Source organism: Ambystoma mexicanum, chromosome 12 (genome assembly GCF_040938575.1).
Source record: "Ambystoma mexicanum isolate Mex_15411 chromosome 12, UKY_AmexF1_1, whole genome shotgun sequence".
NCBI lineage: Eukaryota > Metazoa > Chordata > Amphibia > Caudata > Ambystomatidae > Ambystoma > Ambystoma mexicanum.
This window is the reverse complement of record NC_090936.1, coordinates 972,848,310-972,860,865: the sequence shown is the minus strand read 5'-3', so window position 1 is coordinate 972,860,865 and position 12,556 is coordinate 972,848,310. Positions and strand designations below refer to the sequence as shown.

Genomic DNA, 12,556 nt, shown 5'->3' with positions numbered 1-12,556 from the left:
ACTGCCCCTCTGGACCAAAATATCTACTCTCGTTCCCCCAGATCTCATATAAATAATTGCCTCCCTCAAACCTACTTCATACTCTTGATGATATAATTCCGACCTCCATCATTAAACAATTGACGGCCCAGCGCTGAATGCGCTCCTCATCATCATCAATATCTCACTCGCAGAAGGATCATTCCCAGACCCCCCTTGAAACTGGTCTCATACAACCTCTTTTGAAAAAACGAACCCCAGATCCAGACGAGCTACCCAACTACCGGCCAATTACGAACCTACGGTTTATTGGCAAAATCTTGGGAAAAGTAGTTGCTACTCAACTACTCACCAGAATCTAACAACTCTACCTCCTCAATGACTATCAGTCAGGGTTCTGCCCCATGTGGTGGATGATGCCCTCCAAATCATAGATAAGGGTGACTCATGCCTCCTCGTCCTCCTTGACTTCTTGGCTGCATTCGACACCGTCGACCACCGTATCCTTCTCTCCCTCCTTGCTGACAGGATGTGATTCTTTGGCACTGTCCTGAATTTGTTTACCTTGTACCACTCAGGCAGACACCAGGCTGTTCAAATGAACTTGTTATATTCTAACTGACTCCACGTCTCCTGTGGAGTCCCCCAAGGCTCCATCCTCTCACCAATTCTTTTTAACCTTTAGATGGAGCCATTGGGCACTCTCCTCAAAGATCCGAATATAGCCATCCACCAATATGGGGATGATACTCAGTTGAGAGTAAATAGCACACATAACATCATTCGTCTCTGCGATTACCTAGCCATCGTCCAGTCCTGGATGTCGACTGCCTATAAACCCATCCAAGGCTGAATTCGTCCTCATAGGGCCACCCTCTAAAAAACAACTTGTCCAACAATGGTTCAATGATATGCGCCTAGAAGGATTTCATCCACAACTCTCAGGCTCAGCAAAATCTGTAGGCTTCGCCATTGACAGCAGCCTGTCCTTCCAGAAACACATAGCCAAGCAGGCCCAAATAGCCTGGCTCAGACGCTCTACCTTTCGACAAATCAAACCCTTCATCCTACCGCGGGACATCTGCACCATAGTGCAGGACCTTGTTGTCTTGGACATGTATAGGGGAAATGCTCTCCTGACAGGGCTGCCAGCTGCTCACTTTGCTCCCCTAAAAGTAGTCTGCCACGCTGCAGCATGTCTTATTACAGGAGCACAGAAATGTGACTGAATTCCTCCCATCCTAGGTGAACTACATTGGCTTCAACTCCAAGCCAGTATACTGTTCAAGACTGCATGTATCATCTACAAAGCAGTCACGAGTAGCATACCAGTGTACTTGGTGGCTAAGCTCCACATATTTGGTGGCACACACTCCTCGTGCAGCAAATAGACCAACCAGCTTCAATCACAATTCACCCGCAAAGAGGGGACCTGCAAACAAACCTTCCCTTGTCATGCACCTACCCTCTGGAACTTGATCTCGGTGTCGGCTTGGAACACTCCCACAATTCTCCAATTTCACAAATTTCTCAAATCATGGCTCTTTCAACAACACCTGACCACGGAATAATTCCAATGGAGGCTCATTCTGGCGCACAGACCTCACAGTACTGCGTCAATGCTGTTAAGAGATGGCAGCTCAAATTCTGGCTACCCACACTCTCTATAGCGCTGCGCTGCTCTCGAGCAGGTCCACACTTTAAACAATAATAAAAATACTAAAACAATTACATGAATCTTAGACACTGCCTTTTAACATGTCAATTTCAATGGTATCATATATGCCTTTCAGTGTCTAGGTGGCACCAAAAGAGGCCTTTGTTTTAAACGACAGCTTTTTCTTTTCCTACGTGGTTCAGAATCTGACAGATATCTATTAACACTGCAGATATACATGAAGAGTCATCCAAATGATTTGGTTCCTCTTCCAAAGAGGTGTTTAAGAGTGCCCTATAAGACAGGCACTAGAGAAGTGTCCTCACTTATTACCCCTTTGTCTTACCTTGCAGATTCCTAACTTCATTCTTCTGAGCTTCAATGATTTTGTCTTGAATTGTTGACAAGCTTAGCAATAGTCTCATTACACAAGATGGACAACTGTATTCTTCTGCCACATTTCACACATAACCACACCAGCCAAACAGATCTTCCACCATGACACCTGCAATTGCAAATTTAAAGACACCTACCTCAAACACCTTCCCACATTGCCTATTGACTATGAATCTCAATTTGTCACCCTTTTTGAACATTCTTTTTGAAGTTGATCTTGGAGTTTCTCACATATGACTGCTTGAAAAAATAAGCCATTCTGTACTGACCAAATTAACAAAATGGTTTGTTGACAACCAAAAGGAAAAACTTGATATTGTATAATACATCTGATCTAAAGATGGCTTTTGCGCTGCAGTACACTGGGATCCTCTTTTGCTCAAAGAGTCAGAAAAAGACAATCTTCAAATAGAGTACCCACTGCTGGGTTGTTATGCATCATCAAACCTAATTGTGATTATTTCCGGGACCTTCAGAATACACATTTTAAACGTTCTACTTTCTACACACTAAACACATACATCTGATAGGAAGTTCACAGCAGATTGATTTGAGAAAATATCCAGTGCTGGAAAATGAATTTTCAGTGGAATGTACTTGTAAACGCAACATCCATAGTGAGTGACATGTTGGTCGAATAGAAGGCTGTTAGAATATGGAGAATGGTTTCAGTGCTCTAATTAATTTCAGTGGAATTAATATTAAGAAGAAGCTATCAGCAACACTTCCGGCACAGCCCCTTCACTCTTAGCAAAACTGTTTTGGACTGTACAATACCCAAGGATATACTTTTCACTTGAACACAAATTTATATGACTCTGTGCCTCACATATAAATATTTTTGACATTCTAAGCGCATGAAGTCTAGTTTCAGAAATCGTGTTTGTTGTTTCATGCTAAATGTATGACCATACAGTATCATGTTTAATTGTCATCTTTGTTGTCATCTCTTGGCAGGAGAAGATGAGAAACTTTCAGCCTCTCTTCTAGATGGAAAATTTCTGCGGAGCACATCAATGCAGGACACAGTTAAAGAAGGACAAGCAATCCCACCCCCACCTCAAACAGCTGCACCCTCTCCTCCTTCTCCGTATTTCTATGACACAGCTGCACCACCATCGTTTTCACCTCCTCCGCCCCCAGGGAGAGTCTATGATACGATAAGATCTAGCTTTAAGCCAGCTTTGGAAGCTAAACTGCATGGCTTCCCACAGGTCATCAGCACAGCAGAAATTTATGATCCAGGAAGGACTTCCATACCACATCCAGATAGACAAAAACGAGCCCGCTCGATGATAATCTTGCAGGATTCCTCCCACCTGCCAGTGGAACCAACTGAAATCCCCCGCCCTGGTCCTTCTGCCACCCCACCTGAGAAGATGAAACGGAAAGGGCGTGTGATTGACAACCCCTATGCCAACATGGGCCAGTTCAATGTGAGCTTATTCGCCCCTACAAAGCCTCACAGGAAAAAGACGCCCTTGGTGAAGCAGCTGCAAGTGGAAGATGCTCAAGAAAGAGCAGCCCTGTCCCTCGCAGGTAGCTATTCTAGAGACCCCTCCCCTACACGCAGAAGCCCTCGCCAAAGTGTGATGGACCTGCAACAGCAGCTAGGCATGACCCAAGCTGAGCAGCTTAGCAGCCCCTTTGCCACTGCCCTTGCTAGTGTAATGAAGGACAGAGAGCGGCGACTTGATGAGAAGCGGAAATCCACTGTCTTCCTCTCAGTGGGGGCCATTGAGGGAAGTTCCCCCACTGCGGACATGCCATCCTTGCAACAATCTAGGTCTGTTGATGAGCGGTTGTTGGGAAGCCGAGATGTGCTACTGCCATCTCCTGTCTCAGCTTTAAAGCCATTAATCAGCAGTTCATCTTCAACGTTCATTCATCCCCTTACAGGAAAACCACTGGACCCTAATTCACCCCTGGCGCTTGCGCTGGCCGCAAGGGAGAGGGCACTAGCCACTCAAGGTTCATCAAGGTCTCCAACCCCCGTCAAGAGCCCTGATTCTGACAGAGCAACACCCTTGTTTGTGGACATTCAAACCAAAGAAACAGAAAGGGAAGGTTTAGAGAGCCTAATGTCACCTACATTCTCTCCGGGATCCAAAGGAGCATATGAGCAAGCTCCTGGAACCGTGGCTCCTGTAAAAGGTCATTGGGGAACCCCTTCTGCACACAGGAAAGAGATGGAGATGAGGGCAGATAAGCCTGAGAAGGAAGAGAAGAAACATGAAGATTTGAAGACTATGATCATTAGTATAGTAGATACATCCCAGCAGAAGACTGCAGGCCTTATAATGGTTCATGCAACAAGTAATGGTGAGGAGATAGGCCTTGGGAGAAAAGAGGAGAGACCAGCAGTTACTGAAGTACCTAGAGAAACAATCCACCTGCAAAGAATAGAAACCCAGCCCAGTCCTGTTAGCAAGCCTCCACTCAGTCCAATGTCTGCTAAGACACTTGCACAGGGGAGCTCTGAGGAAGATGTAGAGCCATATACCGTTTCTCTGCCACCTGCTCAGCTGTCTTCAAGTGACGAAGAGACAAGGGAGGAATTGGCCAAGATCGGATTACTTCCTCCACCTGATGAGTTTGCAAATGGGGTACTGGTCACCAAACCTGGCACACCAATTAGCCAACTGGCTAAGCCTACAATGCCATCCATACCAGCGGCAGCAGTAGCACCTTCTACCACTGGTGGAACACCCTCAGGGAAGCCCTCTGATGCCTCCATAGCCCCTGAGTCTGCTGCTGACTCAGGGGTGGAAGAAGTGGACACAAGAAGTTCTAGTGACCATCACCTTGAGACGACAAGCACCATCTCCACAGTCTCTAGCATGTCCACGTTGTCCTCAGAGAGTGGGGAACCCACTGACACATACACTTCCTTTGCGGATGGACAAACTTTTATACTCGAGAAGCCACCAGTGCCTCCAAAGCCAAAACTCAAGTCCCAGCTCAGCAAGGGGCCAGTTACTTTCAGGGACCCACTTTTGAAGCAGTCTTCGGACAGCGAGCTCTTCTCCCAGCAACACGCAGCCACTCTGGCCTCTACCAGTATTGGCCGCCCACGCTACCTCTTTCAAAGAAGGTCCAAGCTATGGGGGGATCCTGTGGAGAGCAGGCCATCCCATGGAGCTGACGATGACAAGCCTACTGTGATCAGTGAACTCAGTTCTCGGCTGCAGCTGCTGAACAAGGATACAAGATCATTGGGAGAAGAACCCACAGGTTCAACATTAGATCCTGGAAAAAAGTCTCCAGTTGTTGCAGCACGGTAAGAATTGGTACCCAACTAACAGCTTGGACTGATCGTTCCTTTAGCAGTACCTTGTTATATTTAAAATGTATTATATTTAAACCAGCAAGGGGAAGTGACAGACAGATATGTGAAAATTATTTCCCATCACATAGGCTAGAAATGTGTGCCATAGACCTGGTTAGGGTTCTTCACCATTATTGCTGAAAATAAGCTGGAAAAAGTGATTAACACTAGACTTGGCCAGATGGAAAAAGTGTTGTAAAACTGTCTACCCTGCTTCCATTGGCAATAAATGCAAAATGTACAGTATTTCACATAATGTGCAAGATGCTCTAGTAGACTTTTTGCCCCCTTAATGATGGCCATGTAATCTGGCAGACTGGTTAAATTGTGCTTATTATTCAACCATGGCTGTGTTAACTGTCAATGCTGGCTTTCCAAACTGAAATCAGGAAGTCACGTCCCTAGGCTTCTACATCAATAGTAAATGGTTCATGAAAGAAAATACTATTAAGAAATCTCATGCTGCTAATTTTCAGCTGTTTCTGCTCCGTAAAATTAAACCATTCATCCGCCAGGAGCTATTTTATACAGTGATTCAAATCATGGTCCTCGCACACATCGATGGTGGAAGCGCCATACTTTTTGGGGCCACCAAATGTGTCCTTTGTCCATTGAAATCTTCCCTTCACCAAATGAGATCTTCCCTTCATGCAGCCGCACAGCTTGTTGCTTGAAAAAGTAAGTTTGATCACATTTCCCTTCTCCTGTCTGAATTACACTGGCTTCCTTTGGAAGCTAGAATTTGCTTTAAAGTCGACTGTCTGACCTTCAAAACTACATTACTTAGCCAGCCACCCTGCCTAGAAGAGAAACATCACGTCTCGGGTGGTTGACTTCTCCACCAGAGGCATGAAATTGCGCATGAGGACATTTCTAAAGTGTTCAGAGCCAGAACCTCCAACCAAGCGTGTTCCACTTCAATTCTCTGCTTCTGGAATTCTCTTTCTTCTGACATAAGCTTTGCAACTGCTCTTCTTGTCTTCAAGAAGCAAATGAAAACATTGCTATTTACACGTTAATACTGTGTTACCTTTTTCTGTCATCCCACTCACGTTTAAATTACCCCTGTTCTTAAATTATCCCTGTTCAAAGCATTGATACTCTCCTTTCTTGTTTCCACATTATAAAAATAATCAAATTAAATGTTAATGTTGGAGGACTTCAGGTGCCAGACTGCCAATCTTGCAAATTTTAGATTGTGATGGATTATCTTGTGCCTATTCTGCAGAGTAAGTCCTGGGCTTTGGCACCACATGCGCCTGGCCTGCCTGCACTGATCAGGATTCTTTTGGTATTGGTGTTCTGTTTCAGAATTACTCTACTGATGAGAGTAAGTTGGAGCACCGGGTAGCGAAATGTCCCTGACCAAGAAGTCAAAAGTGCATCCACAAAGTGGCAAGCTCTCAGAATCGTTACATGAATACTGCCCATTTGCCACTGTGGCAGACAAGCCTACATCTGAAAGACCCCACTCTTGAAAGTTACTGTTTAAAACATGAGAATGTTGTATTCATCAATGATTTATAAACAGCACAGAGCTTGGGCAATGTTGTGCCTTTCCCTTTTCCCAGTATTTGGAATAATGATAATGGTATTTTATGTTTTAAAGCCCACTGCCATATGGTCTGAGATCCTTGGCTAGAGGTTTTAACATGGTTGCTCCTTACATGGGTATGTATAACAAGACTTCTATCTTGTCTGTGTAATTTGCAAACGATTCTAGGTGAACTTTCCACCCTTCTAAGGATGTCATTGACTGTGTTGTCATGTCCAGAATTATTTCTTTAAAGGATGTGAATATGAAAGCATTGTACCTGATTGCCCACCAGCTTGGAAATCCCTAATTTATCTTGTCACCCACAACTATCTTTCATTGGTTGCCTAGAGACTCTTTGACATTTATCTGTGCAATCTGGCATTGCAGACAAGGAAAATATAAGAGGCCATGCTCCCGAGCTGTGTTTTCACAGTTGTCTGTGTCAGAGATTGATCTCTCTGGAATCGTTACCATTACTATTTTCAATCTTAAATCTGCATGATGGGTATGTTTACTGTAATAAAATACATACATATATTTTTATATGAACAAATAACAATTGTGAAACATATTACAATCAATGGAATATTGCTTTGAGATAAATCCAATTAATCTCTTAATACTTAATTATACATAAATTACTTTCTTTTAAAATTAAATCCATAAATAACAGAATAAAACCAAGCAGTGCATTGTTTCTCCCTACTTTCATTTAGCAGCCCTAAAAAAAGAGAGAAAATAAGAAATGAGATAAATGCAGTCAATCTCCTGCAAACAATCTAAGAACAGTAAAGTCTGAAACCAGCCCCATGGTATACTGCCATGTCAGTTAGCCATCATTTCGCTTTTGCAGTGGTAGCAAGATGTAAACTTTCTCAATCACCACCCTTCATACATAAAACGAAGGGGAAGAGAGTACATTGTTGATGATTTTAGTGAAGATACCCAGGAGCGAGTTATAGGATTACGAATAAATAGCTTTTCTTTCTCCAGCATCACATTTTCATAATTAAATATTAAACACATGAATATAAAATGAAACAATCCTGCCAAAAAAAATGATGGACGGCATTGCAGATTAACTAGAAAGTGTCTCTTCCCTCAGAGTGGATAGAGGAGAACGCAGACTGAATCGAAAAAGAAAGGCACTAATCGACTTTGTAGGCTTAACCAAACAGATTAAACCTTTGCGTAATTATTCTCCCCCTGCCCCTTCTATGATAGCTGACTATGTACGGCACTGCACTTATACTGTAAACTTGCAACTGTTTCACCTACTTTTCTGTAAGAATCAGCACCCAGCTGCCCATGGGCTTTGTGCGCTACTAAACATGCAATAAATAAATAAACAGAGCAACTCAGCGCACATGGGAGTGGACACTGTAGTCACAGTCAAGACAATAGTTGGAATCTATTGTTGGGTGAAACTAGTGCCTAATGAAGGTATGAATAAACCTCCAACTACATATATACTGCAGATATCTGCAGTAGGAACGCAACTCACGATTTTGGTGCTTTACTTATTGCACAGTAGTTTGTTTCACAGCTATGAGGCCTCTATAGGGCACAGTTCAGAATGAGCCTTTTGGTCTTTCTTACTTCTTTTTGTATATGTACAATTTGGGAGCCTGCTTAAAATCAAGAGAGTGAAGGGACTGTTTAGTACAAAGGAAAGAATTCGAAAGTAAAACTATTCTCATTTTTACAAAATCCAAGACCACCTTGGGAAGAAAAAAAGTGTGTATTTTGTGGGTGGCGTTATCCCATTGAAAATAATTGAAACTAAATATAGGGTTTGTCAGAACACAACCCAAGTTTCTTTTAGCACTGCTTGCTGAAGTAATGCCAACTGATGTAGGTCTATCCTGCAGAGAAATTCTAAGAATGTACCTATTAATCAAGCGAGGGACATATTTAATACATAGGAAAGAAAAAGTCTCCTAACCAGATGACATAACATTTTGAGACTCTCCAAGAAGTCTTTGGCAACTGGGAACAAAGTAGTCTGATTAGGACTCTTCCTGTATGATCAATCATCAACAGACAGTCCATTATTGTAGTGTATTGGAGATCTGCTGTGGCTGGATGTAAATGATTGGGTAATATTGTTTCTTCCTGGCAAGAGACGGGATTACTGGTCTTGGCCACACAGCAGATTTAGAACCTCTTCCACTTGAAAGTCCAGAAGGATGATTGGCATAACGGGAAATGTCAATATAGTTGTATGCAAATTGAGATAACGGTACTGCTCAAACACAGGAGCCAAACTCTCAAGTTTAAGATGGAATTCTTGGGTTGAATATGCAAAACAAAAGAGGTGGTGGCTGGAAGGTTTAGAATTAACCTTAACCTTTGGCTTTGCACTGGGCAACCCTCAACACTATCGTTTGCTCTGTTTGCACCAGGGTCCTCTTGTCTTCAAGCGAAGAGTTCTTCAGTATCAATCATACTTCAAAATGCTCAAGGAGATTGACCTGGTAAGATGCCTCTTGTCCGTCCAAACTGATTGTGCAAAAAGAAAACTCACTTGAGTTTGCCACAAAGTGTGATATTTCTGTGATAATCATAGTTCACATGGGGAACTTTGAATGGGTGTGCATCATTAAATGATGTAACTGTAACCCCTACAGCCCCCTGCCTCCTTGCACTTACCCAGAGCCGCCCTGCCCTGGCTAACCTAACTCAGAGCATTGCTGCCCTGATAGCACTTCCCCCTTCCCTCTCCCCGGCAGCACCCCCTCTCCCTTCCCCCTACACTTGCGTTGGTGCACTTACACAATCTGAATGACACAAGGCCTAGTAAGATTGTTTGTCTTGTCCTCCTTGTTTTCCCTCCCTTGTCTTGTTACACCTAGAAACATGTGTGTACATGCACATTATAAATGACATATCATATCATAAATGGTCTGGTTTGGTCCACCATGGCAGAAATGGAGAACCATTTTCTAATATAACTTGTCCTGCCGCTGTCCTGTTTTCCACCACCACCACCATCAATCTTGCAGTCATTGTTGCAACAGACACATGTGAGGCCCTGCATGCATAATTATGAACAAACGCAGGGCCATCAAACCCAAAACTGATGAGATGTCCCTGACTGTAAGGCGAGGCACATCCTCTGGTACATAGTTACCATTCCTCGAAGATGATACACTCCTTACACTGTTGCCAATGGGCGCTCTCCGCTATTAAATATTCTGCATGGGATCCACTTTAGGTTTGTCTCGATTCACCTTAAGAACTGACGTTTGATTGCTGGAAGTTTTTTAAATTTAATCTTAACCTCTGGCACAGCTCTTGGCAACCCTCCCAGCATCATTTTCCGTCTGCCATGCAATTACAGAAGGGGAAAGACCATACGCAAACAAAGCTTGGTTCAACCATACAAATGGCAGTCCAGCCCAAAACTGCTTTGTCACATCCCTTCTGCACATGACCAGAAGCAACCCCAGACATATTTCAGCTGTTTGACCGCCATGTCCATACATTGATTAAGCAAGTTCTGTGTTGGTGATTTAACTAGCTGATAATCTTAATACAGATTCACACAGTTCTTGGTAAGGTTTAAGAAGCTGCCTTCAGACCAAGAGAAAGAACACTGAATTGGTAATATTTTATGCAGCTGTCATAGCAAAGGAATCCTCTGGCAATTGTATTGATGGGCATTTGGAACTAACATTATAAAGATTAATGGGGGAAAGGTTTTTGGAACTCGACTAAAAGTACTTACATACTAGACAAAACGAGACAAGATATTTCTATCATCAGAGGGTCATAATCGCTCAGCTATACCTATGATGCCAGATACCTCAGTACCAGCCGAGGCCATAGCAGAGAGGCAGAGGCAGAAGCAGCGGGGGAGGCTACTTCCATCCAGAAAAAGATGACCTCCTGCCTCCCTCTTACCAAAGGACTCCCTACCAGAAATCCATAACAGGAACACACCCACCAGGCACTGAAGAACAATTGGCATCACACACAGCAAAACAAAAGATGACTGGGTCCTCAATATTATCAGGCAAGAATGTTAAAGTTGCTCTCAATAGTAACTGTTATACTCTGAGTGCAGAGGCTCCTTTTCTCCATATGTATGGCATGTCATGGCATGGGGATGGGACTGGAGCTTTTTATCTCAATATAAGAGAACAAACATCCCAATTGAAATGTGCGCCGATGTGCATGGCACCACCCATCAGTCCACTTGACTGCCCAAGCCGGGACAATAACGGGAAGACGGCTGGGGGCGGGGGGCAGAGGGAGGGTGTATGGAGGAAATGGGACTATAGACTCGGAGTATAGTAGTCACTATGAGTATCTTTTAGATAATGCAATGCCCCATCCCCATTCCTACATAGTTATAGGGGATGTATGCCAAATATCTTTTTTTTTAAAAAAGGGACTATGGAAGATTAACACAAAGACGTCTTACGGAAATTCTTAGCCATATCTACCATAAGCTCTTGAGCTAACATCCATAGAATATGGTTTGTAAAAACATGAGGTCAAATTAACTCTATAGGAATGTGCCTCTAGAAAGCCACCAAGGCTGCTTCCCCCTAACCCAGTGAGCAAGGAGGAACTCCTCCTGACACTTGTTAAACAAACCTCTTGATTAATGTGGAAATCAGAATCTTATCGTAGCTAGGAAAGCTGGATGGGTCCTTAAAATAATCTTCTTAATGAACACTGTGAAAATGTTTCTTATGTGAGAGCGCTTACAACTCACTGACCCTACTAGCTGACAAAAGAGTCACCACGACGGCAGACTTCCAAGCCACCAAACTCAGATCTACTAAGGCCATGGGATGATCAAATGGCTTGTGGGCTAAAGCATTTAAAATTCCATTTAAATCCCACACTGGACGAGGTGACTTAACTGGAAGAGGTGATCTAATCCCGCAATGTGCTTTTTCACAATAGGTTTATAAAAAGACAGACATAAATCTTGAATTAAGGTAAATGACCAGGGTGGCTAAATGGGCCTGCCAAGATTCTACCCTGACACGTGACATCATCAAGTCATACATTAAGGATATCATCTGATCTAGAGATGATGAGTGGAACGAAGTGTTTTCCAAGCACCAGTGACAAAATCTGATCCATGTGAACCAATACTGCAACCTTATAGAAGACTTCCTCACCACCTGTTTGATCTCCATATTGCGACAACATTAAGCGCCTTAGAGGCAACCCCTCAGGGACTATGCATCTATGTTCACCGATTGAGGGGATGGGTGAAGCACCCAACCCCCATCCTGACTGCGAAGATTGTTCGACTGGGGTAGAAATACTAGGGGCCAGGGACAACAGATCCAAGGAAGCAATTGACCCCTCCCCCTCTTGGACTTCCCTAAGACTGTGAATAAAGGGTACAGGAGAGAAGGTGTACACCTTGAGGTTGTCCCAAGGAATGCTCACTGTGTACCCTACTGAGTTGATCCCCCCTCCCCATCCAAAACACATAATGGGTGGAGTGCACTTTGAGTTCTCCTGAGTCACACACCTATAGATCAACCAACGGATAACCACAGGAGTGAAAAAGGGCATCAGAATTATCTGTGCCAGCTCCCATTCATGCACCTGATGGTGGAATCTGTTGAATTAGTCCCCGTCTGTGTTGTTGACTCCCAGGACACAGGTTGCTTGCAAAAAGAACCTA

The 12,556-nt window shown here is 43.6% G+C and overlaps 1 protein-coding gene across 5 annotated transcripts in view; it reads left to right on the top strand.

Annotated features, from left to right (window-relative positions):
- Window positions 1-12,556, top strand: part of SHANK3 (SH3 and multiple ankyrin repeat domains 3) — a 3,072,962-nt gene that overhangs the window by 2,618,380 nt on the left and 442,026 nt on the right. For all 5 annotated transcript variants that reach the window (XM_069629467.1, XM_069629466.1, XM_069629463.1 and 2 more), the window contains one exon: window positions 2,990-5,312. In XM_069629467.1, coding sequence (XP_069485568.1) covers window positions 2,990-5,312 — 2,323 coding nt within the window. The remainder of the gene's footprint in view (window positions 1-2,989; window positions 5,313-12,556) is intronic.